Below are 23,468 nucleotides of genomic sequence, written 5' to 3'. Positions count from 1 at the left end.
TATATTGGATACTGACCCGATGGAGCCGATAATTTGGCCGACAAATGCCTGTGCTGCTTGCAGTTGCACCGCAGTATGGAGCAGAGCCAGCAGTGTGGATAGCTGCTTCCAGCTGGTAAGTTGGAAGGGGGTGGGGAGGGAAGGGGTATGGGGGGGGCGCAGATCAGTGGTGAGGGAGGGGGTAGGGGCAGGCACTGCCTAACCGTGGCAGGGTGGGCACGGGACGCAGGTGCAGCTTGTGGGGTGGGGGCAACTGCTTGCACCCCAGGAGGGTGGGGGTGTGTGTACCCCCAGCTGCAGCCTGCCCTGAACCCCATGGATCTGGGGGCACGTGGCCCCCCACCCTCCTCGGGTGCAAGCAATGACGGGAGCTGCTCCCATCCCATGAGCCATACCTCGGTCCTGCACCCCCAGCCCTGGCTGGGTAGTGCTTGCCCCTGCCCCCTCCCTCACCACTGGGGGCATTGATTTGCCCCCTCATGCCCCTTCCCTCCCCCCTTGCCTTCCACCACACCTGACTTACCACATAGAGGCAGTTGTATCGGATTGGTATTGGCCGATATGTCTCCTTAAATATTGGGTATCAGTATCAGCCCCCCAAAATCTCTTTTGGTGGACCCCTAATAGTAAGGTGTTAGAGGTGCACTGATGCATTGCTCTATATTGTATCGGCACTGATAAAAGGAAAATTTACATTATTGGCAATTTGCTTTTTATGGACGACGTGGTCAATAATGCTGTTGATAAATGCAGTCTTTGCAGCTGCGGCAATTGCACAGCCAGCCTGGCAGCTTGGAGAACAGTGTTTGGCTAGTAAGTCTGTTGGGGTGAAGGGGTGAGGGATTGGAAGTGGGGAGGGGAGGCAGATTGAGGTCCTCATAGTGAGGGAGGGAGTAGGGCTGGGGCATGGGATGGAACCACAAGTGGCTCATCTGGGGGGCATGGGGAGGGAGGTGGGGGCAGCTCCTGCCACTGCACACCCGCTCTGGCGCAGGGATAGGGGCGTATGTACCCTGGATCTGTGTGTGGTGTGAGAGTAGTCTGCCGCTGTGTGCTGGGGGCTGTGCTGGGCTCTTCCTGGTGGGAACGTTGGGCCAGGGCTGCACTTGTGGTGCATGGTAGCACTAGGACTGTGGCTACAGGGTAGCTCCCCCTCCCAGTGCTGCTGCCACCCGCCCCAAGTGCAACCTCCGGCCCAGCTTCACTCACTGGGAAGAGCCTGGCACTGCCCATGGCCCCAGTCTGCAGCAGCAGCCCACTCTTACCCTGCACGCAGATCCGAGAGGCATAGGGAGCCTGTGCCAGCCCTGGGGGTGTGTGCAGCAGTGGGAGCCATCCTCCCATGTGGATGAGACATTCATGCCTCTGTCCTGTGCGTTGCTCTGGCTGGGCAGCCCCAGGCCCCCTCCTTCCTCACTGTGGGGGCCTCTACCCCCCCAGTACCCCTTCCCCTCCCTTCCCTCTTCCCGCCCAACAGACTTACTAGCTGGATGTTGCTCTCCAAGCTGCTGGGCTTCATATTGGCAGTTGAATCAGGATTTGCCAATATAACTATAGTATCAGCCCAAAAAAATCTTGATCAGTGCACCCCTAGTAATGTATAGCATCTTCCCTTCACCTTCAAAAGGTGATATTTAGAGAGACAAGCATCTTTTAGAAGGGAAGATATTTGAAGTTCTTAACATTGGGCAAGGTATTTGATAACTAAGAATGACATGCATTATTTCTTGGCTCATTGCATAAGAATTTCTTGGAGTTGCATTATTATTTGCTCATTATCTTCATTCTGATTCTGCCTTACTAATGCAAACTGTTATACATAGGTGGTTGGTGTGGCTTCTAACCTCCACAATCTTGCTTTTCATTGTAGGAACTTGATAATCATTCTAGCAATTTGTGAATCAAAAATTTTGCACCTAGCCTTTTTTATATTGTGCTTGCAATTTGAGGAATAGATAATAATAGGTAACTTCAGAAAGCTTTGTTTTTAAAGAAGTACTTCTTGGGAATGATGGTTAATGACCTGGGAATTTTAAGTAGTGAACTGCATTCTTGATTTTTGCAGGCACAAGTTGTTTTACAAGGAAAGTCCAGAAGTATCATTATACGGGAACTCCAGCGGACAAACCTTGATGTAAATCTTGCTGTAAATAATTTGCTGAGCCGTGATGATGAAGATGGAGATGATGGAGATGACACGGCAAGTGAATCATATCTTCCTGGAGGTTTGTATATTCTAATGTCTTTTCCTGTCTTTAAAATGATGTTAGTTCTGTTGCTTCAAAAGGGCAATCTGAAAATGCAGTTGTTTTCAGTGTTCATTGTTAAAAGTCAATAGCGTACTCCAGGCTGTAAGAGTTCACGGTGAAGACTGTTCTGGCCAGTAAGAACATTAATTGTAAAAGATGGACCAAACAAGATGAATTAAGAAGTCTAGGAGAGAGAATTGCTTAGAAATCTTAAATTAACTATTGATTCGCTGTTTTTGAGTGGCATGGAAGTGAGTCTTCAGGATATTGAGCTTAAGAACATAAGGATTGCCATTTATTGGGTCAGAACATAAGTCCGTTTTGCCAGTACCCTGTGTCTCGATGGCAGAGAGTGGATGCTGAAAGGGAGAGTGAACTGGGTATAACCAGAATTTTTTCTGCTGTTCCTCTCTCGCTTGTAGCTTCCAGCATTTAAGGTCTAGGAAGTTCTGATTTGGATGCTGTATCCCTAACTCCAATGCTGAATAGGTACTGATGCCCTGTTCCTCTGTGAATTTATCTTGTCCCATTGACATTACAAATTTATGCATCTGTTCAGTGTAGTAACTGGTAGCTGTTTGCCCATAAAAGCTAATTTTAATGAAAAATAGAATTTAACTTTTAAAATCTGTTTTAACACAGTAACATTGTGAATTTTGTAAAGTAAACTATATATAGCTTTCCATTAAGATGGTTCATGTAAGGGCTAAATAAAATAGGAAAAGTGCCCCTCTGCTCCCCCTCCCTTTTAAAGCATCCTGTGTAACTGGATTTACAGATCCTTCAGCCTTTTCTTTCATTAACTAAGTATTTTGGTAATCTGACTCTTCCTTACCAAATAACCATATCTGAAAACATTTGGTTGTCAAGTCTAATATGCTTTTTTTATTTTAGCTAGGTGCATATTATGAAAATAACACTTCTAAACTCTGAATAATTACTAGTTTGTGTATGATAAAATGACATTTTAATATTTTCCTTTTTAAATGGGATTTTCTGCTCATCTGGTTCACCAGGAAGCTCATGGGCTTCCTTCATCTTTATCTTATCAATCATGTAATTAGATCAAGCGCTTTTCTGCACCAAAAGCTTGTTGCTACTTCTGTATTCAATTGCATCTAGTAAACTTCTCTATTCTGCTTTAAAATCAAAGGCCTTTTGGTTGAACTTGTAGGGAGAGAGATGGACAGAAGTGCCTTAGTTTGCACCTTGCTTTTTAGTAATCAGTAGTTGCACAGTCTGTCTACCAGTTTAGCACCTCACTCATGAGATGCGGTTGGGGAAGTGAATTAATTATACTCTTGCCAAACTTATTCACAGAAAACTTCTTGTTCTAAGAAGATCAGGATGCTTTACTTCAGAAGCTGCCATTAGCTTAAACGATAAAGTACCCCTGGTGTCTGTATAGACCAGAGTTTCATTCAAACCAATCTAACTGCAAGCTTTCTACATATAGTTAGTTATTCTCTTGATTAAATTAATGCTTCTGATCATAGAGACCATCTGGTAATTTATAGCTCATAGCACTTAAGAGCATTTTCAAAGCACATTGTCTTCTGTTCATATTTCTGCCCTGTCTTTTATCAAGACAAGATAAAGTTAGTGATAAGTCTCTATATGTTATGTTTTCAGTAAATACCTAGCAATACTGTTTTATCCATAACTGTGTTTTCCCTAAGTTTTTCCCTTTTGCAAAGATCAAACCTTGTTAGATTACAGCCTCCACACATAAAGCTACAATCTTCCTTATCATCCTTAAATCCTAGTTTCTAGTTCTTGTTCATAATTTTCAAAGTCTTTGTGGAGGAGTAAAAAATGACAGCTGAAATGATATATTTGGTGTTCCTTGACCCCAGTTTGGATAAAGTTTAATCCAGAATTCTTGGATCTCAAAATACACCTTCCCTGAGTCTTTCATAAACTATTTTACAGCCAAAGTAATAACTAAGGATTACCATACTTCAAGGAGTTTAACTACAGCCAAGCTCTATGTGTAGTCAAAATAATGCCAGAAGTTTAATAGTACTTTCCTAGCTCTACTCTTTGCATATTAAATGTTACCTGCAGACTCAGTTTCTCCCAGCTCTTCAAAGTTACTTATCAGGATAGTGTTTAAGAAGCAGCTGATCAGAATATCTTACCTGTACACCTGTATATTGTGGAAAAAGTGATACTATCTCCATTATGAAGCTCTGCAGAATCAGCCTTTGATTCTAATTTTCACTCGCACAGAGCATTTCCTTACTTTAAGGCTTCTGAACCTTCTTTATTTTCTGAAAATGTTCACCTGTTCTCTTGCCTTTGGATGCTCCTCTATACCTACTGCTGTGTAAGCTTAAAAATGTACAAAAAGTCAAAAATTGCTGTCCAGTCTTCACTGCAAGCATGATTTTAAAGGTTATTTTGAAACATTAAAAGAAGGTAATTTGTTGTTGTCCTTTTTATGATGTTTAATGAGTGTTAAGAAGTTGGGTGCTTTTCCTGCTTGATTTTGTTTGTTTGTGTTTTTAACCTTAAAAAGCAGGGCTATTAAAGCTGATTTTCATTTGCATCTTTCATGCATGCAAGCTCTTCAATTTCTATTTTAACCAAGTGTTTGAGTTTAAATATTTGTTAAAATATTAAAATAGGTTAAAATTCTTTCCCTCTTACCATAAACAAGGAATTTTATAGATTGCACAGTGTCATTTCACTAATATTCTATCATCAGTCACCATAATCTAAATCAGGAAAGACTGACTTGAATTTCTATTGTAAACCAATAGTAACAAAAAATGCTTGGCATGTCTTTGAGACATTCTTTGCACATCATAAAAGAGAAGCATGTGCCACCTTATCTTTCGCTTGTAGGTCAACTTTAAGTAAAGTTTCTTTTTTTTATTTTAGAAGAACACTTAATACGCTTGACAACTGTACTCCATAAAAATCTATTAGTGTTTGTTTTGGTGACAATTTGGTGAGACTCATGAATTTACTATAATGCAAACAAATAAAGCAAAATGAGGTAAACAAGACTTTACAGAGGAATGTACCAGTTAATGTAGAGATGACTGAAGATATTCCAGTTCAGCCACCAACTACTATCTCATGGCAAATGAGGTAGCTAGGTCAGAAACTTGCCCTTGCTTTCTGTTCCCCTGACAAACTGCCTTGATTCTCCAGAATTTTAAAAGGTTTCAGCTTAGTTCAGATCTATACTTATTTTTATGTGGCCAGCCGTCCATAACATACATACGCGATTCTTACTGATGTGGAATGCCTTGTTTTTGGGGGGAAAAAAATGTGAAGCACAGATGCAGTGGCATTACTGATTGCTTCTGAGATTGGTCCCTAAAAGTTCAGAAGGAGTAATTTTGGAATCTTGGTGGTGCAGCTTTGCCATTTATATTTGTATTGCACCATAATGAATATGAACCAGTTGAGCTGAGAGATGGCTACCTGAGTGGAACATCAAAGCTGGCTCTCTAACAACTATCCCACTAAGGGACTACCAGTTGAGTTTTTAAACGAATTTCAGGATGGATTTAGTCCAGATGTAATAACTAAACAGCACTCATTTGTTAGTATTTTTTTTTTTTTTTTTTTATGGTTTTAAATCCTGGGCCACTTACTGTGCTTCCTGGGTTTGTGGCGGGGAAGGGGGGGAAAAAAGCTTCCTGTTAATAGCCATTAGCTTATTGAAGTTGAATAGATGTGAAGCTCAACCCATCTCATTTAGCACTGAGCAATGTGACAGACATACAGTTATGAGCTAACATTGTTTGTTTGAAAGCATCAGTGCTGAAATTGGGTGGGATTCTTGAGAACAATAGCACCATGACAAATGAAGTACTTTTTGTCTTTTCAGGCTGTATCTATTTGTGTGTCCATAAAACCCAAAAGACACAACTTGGTGGTAGTTGAAGGGTAGTGGATTTGGCTCCTTTGTCAAGAAATCGATGCAACTTGTTTATTAAACTAGTAAAGAATTTTTGGGAGAAAAGGAAGTTTTATAGATAAAAAGACATGAACTTTTAAATCCTGTGTAAAATGGAAGAAAGAGAGAATTGATTTTCCCTTTTATCTGAATGAGCCAAAACTTTGTTAGAACGATTGGTTCTGTTGTGTTGACTTGTAACTTCCTAGGTCCAGAAGAGCAAGTTGGGGAGGAATGTTTAAATTCGTGGAATTCATGTGCCACTTCTGTTCAGGACTCTTCCATACTGGATGAAAAAGCTGAGCTGAGAAAGAAAGCTGTTAATTGTGAAATGGATGCTGGAGTGTCTTCTTCGAGAGATCTTCTGTATAGATTAGTTGTGCTGAAAAGGGCTGTCATGATGTTCGCTACACCTGTTTGTATTAACAGTGACAGAAGGAGTTCGATTTATCTTGTTTTCTTTATGGAGAGGTGCCAGTACATGCAGTGAGATTAGGCTGCCCTGGGTTTGTATGGAGGGATATACTACATAAGTTGGGGTTATTTTTTATTCAACACCAGGGGTGTCAGAGTTGAATGAGTTGGTGGGCCATATTCCCTGCCAACAGCCATGGGATTGGCCATAGCTAGGGATTTGATTGTTTGGTCTATGAGGCTTCTCATAGGCTAGATATGGGGTTTTCAGCTAGGGGGTACTTGGGATGGCCTCTGGGGATGCTTGGTAGTAGGTGCCAAATACTTCAGGCATCGCCACCGGCACTTCTGCCAATCAACTGCAAGAGACTCTGTACTCCTTTCCCCCCCCCCGCTTGTTTGGCCACCAGTGGACTCCTGCCTTTTCAACTGGCCGCCGGGGTACACTGACCAAAAAAGTTTGAAAACCCCTGGGCTAGATGATCCACCTCTACATTTGGGCTGCAGGGATTCGTATTGTTGGAGCCTCTCTGTTGATGCAGACAGCACCCGGGAAGTTTATCACCAGGGATCTGGGTTTTTTCTTTGCTGTGGAAGAATGTGGGATGTGGGAAACTATGGGTTTCCCCTTGCAGGCTGGCAGAGTTCCAGCCTTCAAGAGGTTGCTTGGGGCTGGAGGGAGCAGGACACGGGGAGTGCCACGTGCACACATGCACGTGGCCAGCGATACGGCCAGGAAGCGGTGGAGGGCAGCTCCCTGCAGGTCAGTCTCTGTGGTGGGGGAGCAGACTAAGGCAGCCATGGTGAGGGAGGGAGTGGGGCAGGGTTGGTGGGTAGGTCTTGGAGCACTGCCAGGGTGGGAATGTGGGGCCTGGCTAAGGGAGTAGAATAGAGCCACAGGAGGCTTGTTTAAGGGCTGGTAGGGGGTTGGTTTCCTGCTGATGCTCTGCTACTCTGCTCTGGCGGCAGCAGCTGCTGGGTCCCATAGCCTTGGAAGATGGGGGCCTCCTCTGTCAGTGCTCAGGGGACAGGGTGCTGTGGGTTGGCAGTGAGGGGCACCAGTGGGTGTGGGGGGCTGTGGGTTGGCAGTGAGGGGCAATGGCATGGACAGGGCACCAGCATATCAAGGCTGTTTAGTGCCATAAAGCAATGGAGGGGAGTGGGGGGGAACAACCACAGCTGAACCCACATCCTGGTGAGTGAAGGGGGAGCTCTGATTTTTCTGTGATTTTAAAAAAAACAAAAATGCTAAAATATATAGATATTTAGAATTTATTTTATTATAACGATTGAGGCACTTGTAGGCTTTCAAATGGCTTTAAAATATAAATATATCAATAAAACGTGTTCAACTAGCACGTGTACATGCACGCACTTCATTTTAACTGTGGAAAAACATGGATTTGGGTTTTTTTAATATCAGATAGTTTAGGGGTTTTTTTAGAGAATGTGGGATTTTTTTAAAACGGGGAGGGGGGAGGGGACAGGACCCTGGTTATTACTGCTGTCTCTTGCACTTTTACCCCTTTCCCCACCATTGTCAACTGTTACCACAGATTTCACTCACCAGCCTCAATTAAAAAAACAGTAGTTTGGTGGCAGCTAAGTTATGGTGGAATGGGGGAGGAGGGGTGGCAACGGAGCAGGGGCCAACAGCATTAACCCCCCGGGTGCTGTAACACAAGCCCTGCATCCCAGATTCTGGAGTGGGTCATCCAGCCTGTGGGGCTTTATAAACCAAATGACCCACTTCTGGTGGGCTGGATGCAGCCCAATGGCTGTATGTTCAACACCCTTGGTTTATACCATTCCAGGTGTGTAAATTATAGAACACGTCATCTGCCACTATAAACTGATATATAGGCAGTCCTCGGCTTACAACTTTTTGCGTTACAATGTTTCGCACTTAGGTTTATAAATTGACACCGTGTTTCAACTTCATGACGTCAGTTTTGACTTTGCAACGCTTGATCCGATGCAACGTCATACCAGCAAACAAGTTTGCTGTGTCACTCATCTCCCTGGAGAACATCTGTTCAAACTTCTTTGGATGCTTTCTTTAAGAAAGCAGACAAGACTCCAGAAAACCGTGCAGCCAAGACTCCTGAGAAGACTCCAGCCAAGAGCCCTTCAAAAAGTCCAGCAAAGTCACCTCGAAGGAGTCCTTCCAAAACAATATGATTGCTATTTACAATATAAATACATTAATGTAGCTATATTACTCATCTATAATTGAGTACAAAATCTGGCTTATTTTTGGTGAAAATAGGGTATCGGGCCTTGGTTCAGGAATCAATTTCCCATTTATAACATTGTTTCCTATGGAAAAATGATTTCCAAGTTTCAATGTTTCGACTTGAGATGCAATTTTCAGGAACCAATTGTGTTGCAAGACCGAGGACTGCCTGTACACTACTACTGCATTGATGAAAAATGTGGATTAGAGGATAGGTTGGGGAAGGCTTCCATTAGGAGCTAAAACCAACTGCAACCAGCAAGCAGCATCCCTCTGTTTTACCTAGAATGGTGAACAGACTCAAGTTGCTCAGTTCCCATCTGCTTGTGAAGGGAAGCTTTTTAAACTGCATGTACCTTCAGATTGCAACCTAGATTGAAGAATTAAGGGGTGTTCTGTAATAAGCCAATGATGTAACACCTGAATTGTCTCCCTTACTCTGACATGGATAAATCTAAGGGTGTGGACTCATGTTCATTTGGAGTGCTACAAAGCTTCTCAACAAAAACTTAGCACAATGTGAACATCTAGGCATCCTAGAGAGGTGCCTTAAAGGGGCGGTTTTCTGGAAGGATGGGGTGGGAGAGTAGTGAATCTGATAGGGAATCTGCCTCCACAGGAGTCGATCAGTGATGCTCTCTGTAGCTGGCAGCACCCATCTTGGTGGCACCCATGATGGCAATGCTGGGAAGTCTCTCTCCTCTGGCCAGAATGCTAGATCTTGCTGGTGTTTTTGAGCTGCGGGAGTGTGGCTCCTCACCACTGTTCTTGGAGCACCTTCTGCCTCTGCCCCTGTCCCTGCATCAAGAATACCAAGCAGGGGACAGCTGAATGACTAGAGCTCTGCTGACTGCCTGGCTGTGATGGAGCCATGTCCTGGCTGGTTCTAATGGACAAAACCAGTCAGAGCTGCCACATGGCTGGCAGAACTCCAGCCTTGCTGACAACAGGGTAGGTCCCTGCAGGTGTCCTTGACAGCTTGTGACTTTGCAGGCCATCAGGGAGAAAGTTCTTTAGAGGTCTCTAGGACCCCCAGCATCCCGGTCTTCTGCTGTCAACCCCAAGGTGGAGGGAGAAAGGGAGGGGAAGCAGCTGCTGTACAGGCATTAGGTGTAGTGCTACCAAACTTATAAGTTCCTCCTTGAAAGTAGTACTCTTAGCCTGTACAATTTTCAGGGTCTGTATGGGGCTACAAATAGCGTGAATGGCTGTGTTTTTTATGGCACTAAATGCATCTCTGTAATGCTACAAATGCAGCTCATGTCCATGGCCTAACAGAAATGTCATTGGTGAATGTAGGTGACCCTTTCTTACACTGCTGAAATAATAGGTCGCATTTGTCGGGGTTGTTGGACTTGTGTCTTCAGAATGGTGCTTATGACTTACGGCCTGAGGGTTCCTCACTGATGTTTTCACCCTGAAGACTTTAAGCATTGGATTGGTGTCTAGATTGGGTGTCAGCAACCTATAGCCTGTGACATAGAGCCTTTATATTAGGGGTGGGCAAAATACGGCCTGCGGGGCTCGTAAAATTAGTATTTATCTGCCCCGGCTCCTGTCAAAGATGAGGCTGGGGCTTCTGGCCTGGGACCCTGAGGATGTTTGTGGCTGCACCAGTGTTGGAAATTCAGGCAAGAAGGTGGAGGAGGCAGGTGAGAACTGTGGGGATCACCTATGGGCTGGGCTAGCTCTTGCTGAGCTCCATGGTACAGTCATGCAGCTGGGAGCTGGCAGAAAAGTGGGAGTGTGGGGGAGTGGAAGCAAGCAGGAATGCAGGGCCTGCGATGGTGTACCATGGTTAGCACCAGTGGGGCCCAGAGCAAGGTGGTGGGAGCGCAGGGTGTGGGATGGCAGGGGTCTGTGGAGCCAGGCTGGGCTGTATCAGCAGGGAGAGGGGGGAGCTGGCCCAGCTACATAGAGCTCCTGCCGGCTGGGACCCCGTGCTCCTGCTGCCCTACTCTGGGCCCCATCAGCACTGGCTCCGGAACACCAGCACAAGCCCTGCGCTGCTGCCCAGCTGCCACTGGCTCCCACATGCCCACTTACTCCCAGTGCCCCAGCCCTGTGGTACAGGCAAGGAACAGTGTGCAGCCCTGACCCTGTGCTCGCCCACAGGAAATGAGCTGGTGCTCAGCACGGGGTGGGGGGGAGCGCCCACCCCCCCTCCTCCATGGCTGGTGCTTCGTGCTGCAGCCGTTTGCAGCCCATGCAGGGCTGTCCTGTCTCTCCATTGCATCGGTGCCACCCCACGGGGCCGTGGTGGCAATGGAGAGCAGGCACAGGCAGCCCTGCGCAGACTTGGAGAGGCTGCAGCACGGGGCGCTGGCCATGGGGAGGGGGGAAGCTTTTCCCTCCACACTGAGCACCAGCATGTTATCCAGAAGCTGCTGCACGGTGCCACCAGATTGCGTTTGCTGCAGCTGCCTGTCCAGGCCAGGTTCGTGCTAGGTTGTAGTGCAGCTACTTCACCACTGCCTCTGTGCTGGCCAGCACGGCAGCCCACTGAGCAGCACAGAGGCACTGGTGAAGTAGCCGCACCACAGACTAGCACGGTGTGGGCTTCAGGCGGGTGGCCAAAGCAAACACTGCCTGGCGGTGTTGAGCAGGGGGTCCACTTTCCTCATAGAATCATAGAAGTAGGGTCGGAAGGGACCTTGTAGATCTTCAGTCCGACCCGACCGACACTCCCCCCCCGGCCCCAGCCTGGGCAGGAGAAAAGACTGGACTCAGGTAGGCATCAAGCCTCTTCTTAAAGATCCCCAGGGTAGGAGCCAGCACCACTTCCCTTGGAAGTTGGTTCCAGCTCCTAGCCGCCCTAACTGTGAAGTAGTTCTTGTGGAAATCTAATCTAAATCTACTCTCTAATAATTTGTGTCCATTGTTCCTTGTCATGCCAGGGAGTGCTAGGGGAAACATTGTCTCCCCCAAACCCTTCTGGTCCCCCCTAGTGAGTTTATAGGCAGTCACCAGGTCCCCCCTCAGCCTTCTCTTGTGAAGGCTGAACAGGTTTAGGTCCTGCAGTCTTTCAATGTAGGGTCTGCCCTGTAGTCCCCAGATCATGCGGGTGGCCCTCCTCTGGACCCTTTCAATGTTGTCCACATCCTTCCTGAAATGGGGCGCACAGAACTGGACGCAGTACTCCAGCTGTGGCCTGACCAGCGTGGCATAGAGGGGGAGGATCACCTCCCTGGCTCTACTTGAGATGCGCCTGTGGATGCATGACAAGGTCTGGTTAGCCCTGCCAACCGTGACCGCGCGTTGTCGGCCCATGTTCATCTTGGAATCAACAGTGACTCCAAGATCCCTTTCTGCCTCTGTGCTCTCAAGAAGGGAGTTTCCCATTCTGTAAGTGTGCTGCTGGTTTCTACTGCCTAAGTGCAGCACCCTGCACTTGTCAGTATTGAAACTCATCCTGTTTATGTCAGCCCGCTCCTGAGACCTATCCAGGTCTTGCTGCAGTCTTTCCCTCCCTACTAGCGTGCTCACCTCACCCCAAATTTTGGTATCCTCAGCGAATTTAAACAGGTTGCATTTCACCCTGTCGTCCAAATCGCTGATGAAGAAATTGAACAGCACAGGCCCCAGGACTGAGCCCTGGGGGACTCCACAGCCCACTTCCCCCCAGGTTGAATATGACCCATCCACCACCACCCTCTGATTATGACCCTTCAGCCAATCTGCAATCCATCTGACTGTGTAGGCATCAATGCCACAGTCGCCTAGTTTTTTAATAAGGATGGGGTGGGAGATGGTGTCAAAGGCCTTGCTGAAGTATAGAAAGACTACATCCACGGCAACACCTGCATCCATTGCCTTTGTGACCTGATCATAAAAGGCAATCAGGTTGGTCTGACGTGGCCTGCCCCTAATGAAATCATGCTGGTTGCCCTTGAGCATCATCCCTGAAGCTGGCCCTCCACACTGAGCAGCAGCTTTTGCCAAGATGCTGCTGCTGCAGCTCAGCCCCAATGGACAAGCCTGGAGCTGGCGTGAGGCCCAGGCTAGCAATGATAGTGGGTTATAAGCTGGTGCTCAGCGCAGGGAGAAAAGCGGGTGGTCTTCCCCCCCCCCAACTCCTTGTGGCTGGCACCCTGTGCTGCAGCTGCTCTGAGCCCGCGCAGGGCTTCTTGTGCCTGTTCTCTGGTGACGTGGAGAAGATTCAGGACAGCTCCTGTGGGGCAGCTCAGCACGGGGTGCTGGCTATGGAAAGGAGGGGGCCACTTCCCCCCCATGCTGAGCATCAGCTCATTCTCTGCTAGCGAGCGTGGGGTTGGGGCTGTGCACTATTTCTTGTCTCTACCACAGGGCTGGGGTGGAGGCACTGGGAGTGAGCGGGCAGGTGGGAGCCAGCAGCAGCCAGGTGGGAGTGTGGGGCCCACGCTGGTGTCTAGTCAGCAGGGACTCTGTGGAGCTGTGCCAGCTCCCCCCTCTCCCTGTTGGTGCAGCGCAGCCCAGCTCCACAAATTCCTGTAAGCCCATACCCTGTGCTCCTACCACCCTGCTCTAGGCCCCACTGGCACTGGTCCTGGGACATTGGTGCAGGCCTGCGCTCCTGCTCACTTCCACTCCCCCTGCTGCTTTCTGCACTCCCCTGCCTGCCCACTCTGCACTACATGGCTCCTATACCCACATCCATATCCACGTATTCCCACAAACACCCATATGCAATCACTTCTGCATATATACCACAAATGCCCACAAATCAGGCCGAAATATATATTTTAAAATTAAATTAAAGTATATTATTATGGGTGTTTGATTTTTAGTATGGAACTTGATTCCCCCCCCCCCCATGACAAACCCTCTTCCCCATCAGAAGATGGAGTACTTCCAGGGGCAGGGGGAGGGACTTCCAGTGGCAAAGGTCAGAGGTTAGGGGTGGGACTGCAGGTCTCAAGATGGTGACCAGGGGGCAGGCTACCCATGTGGTCCTCAACAGCTTGTGAAAACTTAAGTGGCCCTCTGTCGAAGATAATTGCCCACACCTGCTCTACATCTACTCATGTTTGTTAGGCTACGATGGCATTTGTTCAGTACCGGGGGTGATTGTTGGCTGTGGGAGTTCTTGGTGTGCTGCTGCAGAAATGATGGCAGGGTCTTAGCACCTTCCAACATCTCACCTGGGTGGATCATTCCAGAAAAGGTTGCCTACACCTGGTCTTGATAGGGTATCCTGGAGGAGGGACCTAAGCTGCATAATGGAAATATACTTTAACGTTTGTTTGTATTCACTTAACCAACACTTGGGTTAGAGAAAAAGGGGCAAAGGAAATAAGCGAGAGAATTTCAGAGGTGGGAAGAATTTTAGAAAGTGAGAGGAAGACAGGTCAAAAGAAATAGGCTAAATGCTTCTTACAGTGCATTTAGTGATTTTTTTTTTTTTTTTTTTTTAATTTATTTTTTTTAATGCTAGTTAGATCTGGTTTAGCTTAAATAGGTTCTATTCTAATAAAAAATCATATGCCTATTTTTATTCCCTGTTAAGAACATTTAAAAAATTTTAGGCCGTATTTAGCAAACTTTTTGGTAGAGCCAGGTTATAGTCTAAAAATCAGGGTTTACCTCAGAATCTTTGCTCTTCAGCTTTGAACTGCTTCTTGGCTGAACAGCTCATCTCCAGATGAGCCAAGATAAAGTGCTCTTTCAAAACTTAACTTTATATCTAGGGAAGAAGTTGTTTGCCCTTATAGGCTGGGTACTTGCTAGGGCTTTAGGATTTAGATTTTAATATTAATTTCTTTCACATTTTTAATAACATAGTTATTGCTTTAGACAAATGTGCATTTTACAGATTTTAATTATTTTCTTGATATGCTTTACTGTTTGGTCACTTATATCTTGTCTGTATTTCATTATTAAATTTATTATTAGAAATATTTTACCTTTAAGTTTTGTATTTAATTTAGGTAGGACTAGCTCTTGAAACCTTTCTCACTTCCTAGAATATATGTGGGGTCAACAGTAGGCTGTCTATTCTGTTTCAGTTTTTGGGCATCTCTCTTGTTTTCCTTCTCTTAATTCCAGAAGTTGGGAAAGGAGAAGTTCAGAGCTTTTTTATTATTATTAGTTCTCTAAGTCTTTTTAGGTCTAGATTTTCTTTTTGTTTGATTAGAGACTATACATTTGATTATAGGAAGGGGTTGTGACCGAAGCAGCTAGGTGCATTATATAAGGTTGTTTGATATATTGCACTACTTCTATTATAGGATGTGGTGTATGAACTTGGGGTAGATTTCATCACAAAACTTTTGTATCAACTTTGCCAGCTTCTTTGTTAGTGAGCGAATATTATCTAGCTCTTATTAGAGAGAACAAAGTATGATACTAGGGGCTAATAAGGGAAATGTAAATGTCTGTAAGGTCATACTGCTGGATGCAAGTGTTTTAGAGTAGTGGCTAAGATACCTATAGTATTTCAGTAAACTTTTTTATTGTTAGTATTCTTCCAGATACCTCTTTAACCATTTTAATATGGAAAGTGATCCTTATGCCAGGTAGCTATTAAAGCTCGCTCTGAGGGTTATAGCTTCTATTTTGTGGACTGAAAAATTGTTTGATTCCATGTGCTGGGCAGCCACATGCTAATATGTGTAGGAACTTTGGAGGGGCCAGCTTTTGCCATCAGTTCTGTCCTCTGCTTATCATAGGCAATTCAGGCAGTTCTGCTCTGTGGGTTTTTAACATTTTTATTAGTTCTTTGCTTTTTCCAAGTGTATAGCAAGGTCTGACTTTCTGGGCGTGGAAAACTTTTGTTTTGGGGTAAGACATGTCTGGGAAATCCGGTTAGACAAGTGATAGAGCAGCTCCTGTAGGGAAAATTTGCTCCACATATTGGTCCAATGTGCTTGACTTTCTGTGAGTGCATAGGAGGCACATCAGTTTGCACTGGTGAATCTGAAGAGCAGAAACTTCTTATAGCTAGGTATTTTCTGTTTCGATATTTATTTGGTGATGGTCTTTCTAGCTGATGATTTTAAGTAGCTGATTATTCACTTAAGACCCTTGTCTCCTCTTATAGAGGATCTTATGTCTCTTCTGGATGCTGACATACATTCTGCTCACCCAAGTGTCATTATTGATGCTGATGCTATGTTTTCAGAAGATATTAGTTACTTTGGTTATCCATCCTTTCGGCGTTCATCACTTTCCAGGCTAGGCTCATCCCGAGGTAATTTTGCACCTTTTTTCTTTGTAATAAGTAGTCTGCTTTGCAAAAGGTAGAGATAGTACACCCTGGGGGTTTAGGCTTTAATTTTTATGCACACCAGTAATACTGTATACATTGTGTCTAACGATTATCAAAATTATTAGTTAATGACTTCTGAATGCAAGCAGGTAAGTTCTGTAAAAGCCATAGTAACATCTTTGAAATTTGATATCTTTTATTCATTGATATACAAAATATTATAGAAATTTTGCATGAAACAATACGTCTCTAAAAAATCACGTAGGAGAAGTATCTGCTAGTTACCTTATAACCAATTGGGAACGTTAATTCTGCTCTGTAATCCTATTTCATATGACATGCAGCATTCTTCAAGCTAGTTTCTTTGGTTTAGGCTATTATGTACATAGTGTTCTTATTTTCTTACATGTCCATTTTGTCATAGAAAAAGTTTGTGCAGTGAGAGTAGACAGTTTAACTGCAGTCAAGGGAGAGGGAAGTTAACCTGTGCATTTCCTTTCCTTTCTTTTCTTTTTTTCTTTTTTTTTGGAAGCCTTTTTAGAGTTGGATTAGGAATATTTGTTTGTAGACAGTAAATGTTTTGAAAAGTATATTGCATTTTAAGATGCTTAATAGAGTATGGTAGCTACTTCCTTGTAGGTTTTTGAAGATCATCCTACTCAATAAATGCCCACTACATTTACAAACTGTTAATCCAACCTCTGTCATAAGTGCTCATTTAGTACAGCTCTGCCCCTTTTCACAAGTCTGTTTTCTAGTATGTTAACTGTTGAACATAATTGCCTGATATAAATTGAGTCAAGGGTCAGTTTGATGTTAGCAGGTACACTGATATATGAACTTGACCTGTAAGACAAGCTGTTATGTTTGGCTTCTATAAAAACTCATCCCCATTTGCCTAGTATAACAAAAGACCAAAGCCTTGCAGTAATTTATTTGAAGGGATGATACATTAGTGTGATCATTTCATACATGTAATTCCAACGGAATTTTGTGAACATAAATGAGGTACTTAATGGGTTAAATTCATTATGTGCATGTACAAATATTTGGCATCTGACATAAACTCCTTCTAAATCCCTCCTTTTTTTTTCCTTTCCTAAGGTTATTCTATGTAAGACGTTACCACGAATTTTATAATCCTTATTTTCCATGCATAGTTGACTCTTGGAAAGTTAGTTTGATTACCTGATTTAAAAAATTTATCTGCATGAGCGAACTGCAGAGTACTGGCTTTAGACAGTTTGTAGGCCAATTGGAGGGGAAGCATTTTGGTAAGGAACATTTTCCTACGAGGATCCTTTTTAAAACTTGTCTGACTCTTGAAAAGTTTTCATTTGAACTACTCAAAACAATTAGACTTTAATTTATTAAATCCAGTCCTATAAAATATTGTTTTAAACAAAAGGGGTTGGATTATCAAATTTTTACAAAAAATACGATTTTTTTAAGATTGTTTTGTTGTTAACCTTTTCAGGTTGTTGTTTTTGGGAGACTTGTTGTGAAACTCTCTAATAAATACTCCTTTTTGGCTTGCTTAAATGTATCTAACAGGCGTTACGAATATAGATTTTTTTTTTTTTTTTTTTTTTTGAGATATTGATAAACCACCATGCAGTAAAACTGTGCATATCGTACCTTAAAACCTCAAATCAGCATGTTAAACATTTTTTGGCATTTTACTGTTGGTGAAAAATGAAACCTTATGCTTTATAATAACACTTGATGGTCAAAACTACCTCACTTATTTCTAGTACATAATTTTTATATTTTATATTGTTTTGGTAATGTTAAGTACATATGCTTGAAAGGGTTTATATTGAATGTTGCATGTCAGGAATTTTTGTATATAAATATTTTAATTAATGATGAGTAGATTTGCCTACTGTTAGTTGCATCCTGAAGGGTCTTTACTAGAGAGTGGCTTACTTTTATCCCACTGGTGTGACCCAATTGCATACCAGTTCTCCTTCTTCCCTTAGAGAGAGACTCTGAGCTGTTGCGTGAACGTGAGTCCGTTTTACGTTTGCGTGAACGAAGGTGGCTTGATGGAGCCTCATTTGATAATGAAAGGGGCTCTACAAGTAAGGAAGGGGAGCCAAACCTGGATAAGAAGAATACTCCTGTCCAAAGCCCTGTCTCATTAGGAGAAGACTTGCAGTGGTGGCCAGACAAGGTACTGAGAATTTTTTGGCTTGTTTATTCACTTTGTATATTATATGCAAATATATATAATTCCTGGTGAATACTGGATTTTGTATGTGTAATTATTGAAGTAAATTTGTTATATTTTCTTATGCATTTATTTAGTTCTGTTTATACTTTTAACGTTCATGTCTCAGTAATTGAAGGTTTGTTTGTTCTTACTTTGTCCGTCTGGCATCCTTCCTTCTCCCATCATGGAATATAAGGTTTAGTCTCTCTAGCTGCTTACCTGTAGCACTGACCCCATTTTCCTCCAGCTGCTGAAGCTGAGTCGCATAGATACTCGAGAGTCAGGAAGGTAATAGTTTTTTTCCTAAATAAGTGCATCTTGACCTGACCTGTTATCTGAGCTAGTAACTCTGATCTCTTAAATCAGCAAAATCTGTGCTCTTGGTCCTCTTGCTGACCTGGCAGTAGAATGAAGGCTACCAAGCTCAGTTGGACAAAAAGGTCTGTTTTTAATGGAGCAAAGCATGATTAATAGGAGTCAGAACTTGGACTACCAGACTGTCCTTCTGCTGTCTGCTACAATGTACCCATGCTTTCTGTGGAAGTAAAGTGTTCCCTTTCTGATATGGCCACCACCCCCATTAATTTATTCAATTTCTTCCTTGAGCACTATTTTCTGATATTGATTTCATACAGTGGATTGGCTGAGTCTACAATCTCTTCCTGGGACATCTTAGTTTTTATAGTGTCCATTGCCATAATATTTCAAGATTTCTAGTTGAAAACCACAAAAGATTTAACATAGACTTCATGAACTGTTCTGCTCTTCTTAGATTCAGGGTGGCTTCTTTTGACTGATACCTCTCTCTCAGAAATATTTAAACATATATATATACACACACATTTCAGCTTCCAGTTGAAGCAAGGAAATGTTATCAAAACAGATTTTTCGGTATATTCCAGAGTGGCCAGAATTTAGATTCTTGCCTCTTGGTTCATTTTATAGCTAATCCTTCTTGATTTGAGAATACTTTGTCTCTTCTCCATTATTTTCCCTTGGGATTTGTTAGCCGTATAGTCGAAGAGTATTCTGTTTGAGCATCTAGCTGCTGAACCTGTGTCCCAACCTACTGATAACCTTCAAAATCTAAAAAAAAGGCCTTGAATTATAAACAAAGCATTGGCATAGCTGGAGCCAGTGGAAGGGTGCATGGGACATAAGTGACTTATTGCATTGATTCATCCTACTGATGAGATCAGCAACTATGTTTTCATGAGATCAGCAAGTATGTTTTCATATTGTTTCCATCTTCAGTCCTAGCAATAATCTGTGGTGTAAACCACAATGACTATGATAAGCATATGGCTTAAAGTGGTTAGGTTGTCAGTTTGAGAGAAACAAGTGATCTCTTGCAAGTCTGCCTGATAACTTAGTGATGAGTCCAGTAGAACCTGGGACTGTACATTACTTTTAAGTTATGTGGTTAGTGATTCTTTTTTTCCAGAGAGTAAGATCAATCATCTAGTTTCTTACTTTGAATTCTTATCCTGTTTGTTCCCAAAAGATTTATATACAGTTATGGGCACAGGGCACATCAATAGCAAATATTTGTCATGGGCCCCAAAACTGTTCTCCAATCCATATTATTGTCTCCATTGCAGGAGAAATCAAGTGGACTGCTTTCAATATTTAGCTTTGAGGAGTTAGGTTTACTTCATGCTACTGAAGTGAAAAAGGGGAGCAATCTTGTCTGAGATTTCTAAGGCAGATTAGGACTACAGTTTTAGTTTGAATGTTGGAAAATATGCCATTTTTGATGCTGGCATTTATCAGCATTGGCTTACACTAATGTTGCTATTGCTGTATAGTCTGTGTTGATGGCAGCCATATCATAGCAAAACAGTTTTCCTGTATTCTGTTACTTTGTGAGCTTGTTACACTATGGACAAGTGATGACAGGAAAACTGTTCAAATGTTCCCTTCCAGTCTTCAGTATTTTGCTATCCCTTATATTTAATAAAAGAGAATGTTGAACTGTTGGTAAGAAGCTTAATTTCCTATGTTCAAAAGCATAAATCCATTCTTGAGTATATGCATTTTAAGATCTGAGCATATATGCTTAAGAAAATTGCACTTTTTCCAGCTGAAAATGTAGGTAACCAAAGGAAAATCCATTAATGAATAGAGAGCATAAAAATATACCAACTTCTCCCAGAGTGTAGTTGATTCTTGTATACCTAGATCTCTTAAGACAATAGACGTTCTTTTTTTTTTCACAGTTTGTACCATTGTCTTTGTTCAGAATGGCTTGTTAAATGGATATTTGATATTATTCCATTAGTTAACCATCCAATAAAAGGAGGCAATGTATTGTTTTACAAAATTTGAAAGTCAAATATATTAAACTATTTGTGATAAAAGCTAAAAATGGTGAATGCATCTTATAAACCATGTACACAATGACTTATTTGTGTTTTTTCTTTCCTTCCTCTTCCTCATCTTGTTGTGGGTTGGAAATGGGTTAGTCCTTCAGCTGTTGCTTTTCATTGTAAACAGCCTAGATGCAGCTAGATTTCATAGACATTAGGGCTGGAAGGGACCCCAGAGGATCATCGAGTCCAGCGCCCCGCCCAAAGGGCAGGAAGTCAGCTGGGGTCATAGGAGCCCAGTAAGATAGGCATCCAATTTACTCTTGAAGGTGTTCAATGTAGGTGCTTGAACCACCTCTGGTGGCAGGCTGTTCCAGACCTTGGGGGGTCGGACAGTAAAGAAATTCTTCCTTATGTCCAGCCTGAAATGGTCTTGTAGTAGTTTATAACTGTTCGACCTCATCCATCCCTTGGGGCGCTCTGGTAAACAAACGCTCCTCCAGATACTGGTGGTCACCCCGGTAAACTTACAGGGTGGCCATCAGATCACCCCTGAGCCTGCGCTTTTCCAGGTTAAAGAGCCCCATAGCTCTCAGCCTGTCATTGTAAGGTCTGCTTTCCTGACCTCTGATCATGCATGTGGCTCTTCTCTGGATTCTCTCAAGCTTCTCCACATCCTTTTTGAATTGTGGAGCCCAAAACTAGTGTTTTTTACTTTACAGCTTTCCACTAACCAACAGCAAATGTTCAATGAAGCTTTTGTAGTTAACTTTAATTCTTAAATGTTTTCAGTCTATTGGAAAATAAAAAGAAATCAAGAACTCTGAAATTAAAATTGCCATTAGATAGCTGTATTGGTAGCAAAACTGCACCTAGGACCTCTGTGGAATTCAGACTGTAAGGAAACATGGTCTTAACAGCATATCCAAGGTAACTGTCCACCATATAAAATGGTGAAGCCTAATTGCACTAGTTTATAAGATTAATAATTGAAAGATTACACACTAAACTAGCTAAGGTATTTACTTACAAGCTAATTACTACACCAACCAGTATCAGAATTCATTTAGCATGCAGCATCATAACGGTGTATTGCAATAAGATTTAGCACATTGATTTTTAAATCTTCATCTTGCTCAGGTTAAAGTCAATATGACTTAAATAGTGAAAGAGTAGGTAATTGTTGTTGTTCATAAACCACAGGCTTCAGCTTAGTTTCAGAATTATTGAATAATTGTCTTAAGCATTCTTTAGACTTGTATACTTGCATTATGTGCAGTCATTTTAAAAAAAACCAAACATTTAGAGGGAAAATTTTATACTTAAAATAACAAATATTGAAATTCTGAAAATATTAAATTTTAAGTTGCCTTGTATGAATAATACATTTCTTAATTTTAAAAGGCCTCCAAACAGTTCATTATAATAGTATAGAGCATATGTCTGTAATGAGTACATAAACTGTACCAGATACCAAAAAGGCTTTAATACAGGGATGAGAAACCAGGCTTTAAGAAGTTACTGTTGATCCTAAACTCTGCCTCCATTTTATACAACTTAAAAATGGGATTCTGATTCCTAAAAGTAGTAGAGGGGGTCTGGCCATGTCTTCCAGTAAAAAATGAATGGCAAAATGGTCTGCTCTGCCTTGAAAATCTCCATGAGGGTCTTTTACAGTAGTGTAGCAAGGGGTGTTATCAGCAATGCATTGACACAGGGTGCCCTTGCACAGAATGTTCAAAAGCACATGGAAGTAGTATTACATAGCAGCATATGGGGGGGTGCTCTGCATATGACCTGCACCAGGCACCAAGATGCAAGCTTGGCTACGGCGCTGGTCCTTTAGATATTTGTCAAACAATACAACACTACTGTAATTTTTTTGTAGTATATTTGAATTATAGTGATGCCTGCAGGCCACAAGCAGATTTGGGGTCTCATTTGCTATGCAGGTTACAGACATAGTACAAGTACTCTTCACTTAATGTCACCCCGGTTAACGTTGTTTCATTATAATGTTAATGATCTATTAGAGAACACGCTCATTTAAAGTCGCGCAGTGTTTGGTTATCGTTGTTTGGCCACTGCCTGCTAGTAGGTAACTACTGTGACGTAATTGGATTAATTTAACGTTGTTTTGCTTAAAGTCACTTTTTTCAAGAACATAACTATGATGTTAAGTGAGGAGTAGCTGTATGACGGTTCCTGTCTCAGAAAGCTGAGTGTGAAAGACTAAGACATGGAAGCATGCTGAAGTAAGGTTTGGGAGGGAGCCAGGGTGGTGAAAGGAAAATACAGGTTAGGCATAATTCCTGTTTAGCCATGGGAGTGGAAAAACCCAGAAAACACCTGTCCCTTTTGGGGGAGGGGAGGAGGGGAGTTGCATGAAATTGAACCATTTTTTGGAGGCAGTTCAACTGCCCAATCTGTCTGATTTAATGCTAACTTGGCAGTCACTTCGATTAGCAGTCTGCCCAACTTATTAGCTCTCCTGCTGGGAAACCTGAAAGCCCACGGTACCCTGGTTCCTCAGGTGGTCAAGTTGCCAGGCTCCCGGGTGCTGTGCAGCACATTAGCTAGGCTCATGCAGACCCTGGAAGCATCCATCTCGGTCTCTGTAGTAGCTGGGGCTTCCCATGCTCAGGGATGCCAGGCCCACAGACTGCCTCAGAATGACAGACATTCACAGAAGAAAAATTGTTGTTGTTGTTTACTAAATTGGGGGGAAAAAATTACAGAACATTGAAATCCTTCCTGGAATGAACTGCTTTCTCTATACATAGTTTCATAGTTTCTAGGGTCGGAAGGGACCTGAGCAGATCATCAAGTCCGACCCCCTGCCATGGCAAGAAAGAGTACTGGGGTCAAACGACCCCAGCAAGGTGTTTGTCTAGCCTCCTCTTAAAGACCCCCAGGGTAGGAGCCAGCACCACTTCTCTTGGA

At 43.0% G+C, this 23,468-nt stretch overlaps 1 protein-coding gene across 2 annotated transcripts in view; it reads left to right on the top strand.

Annotated features, from left to right (window-relative positions):
• UBR5 (ubiquitin protein ligase E3 component n-recognin 5) overlaps window positions 1–23,468 on the top strand; it is a 132,648-nt gene that overhangs the window by 29,864 nt on the left and 79,316 nt on the right. The window contains exons 7-9 of one of the 2 annotated variants that reach the window (XM_019551499.1): window positions 2,066–2,225; window positions 15,834–15,983; window positions 17,984–18,177. In XM_019551499.1, coding sequence (XP_019407044.1) covers window positions 2,066–2,225; window positions 15,834–15,983; window positions 17,984–18,177 — 504 coding nt within the window. Of the gene's footprint in view, window positions 1–2,065; window positions 2,226–15,833; window positions 15,984–17,965; window positions 18,178–23,468 lie in introns of both variants that reach the window. The other variant, XM_019551489.1, reaches the window with a different exon arrangement.

This window comes from Crocodylus porosus, unplaced genomic scaffold (genome assembly GCF_001723895.1).
Source record: "Crocodylus porosus isolate Cpor-Errol unplaced genomic scaffold, CroPor_comp1, whole genome shotgun sequence".
NCBI classification, from domain to species: domain Eukaryota; kingdom Metazoa; phylum Chordata; order Crocodylia; family Crocodylidae; genus Crocodylus; species Crocodylus porosus.
This window is presented reverse-complemented; position numbering and strand designations above follow the sequence as displayed.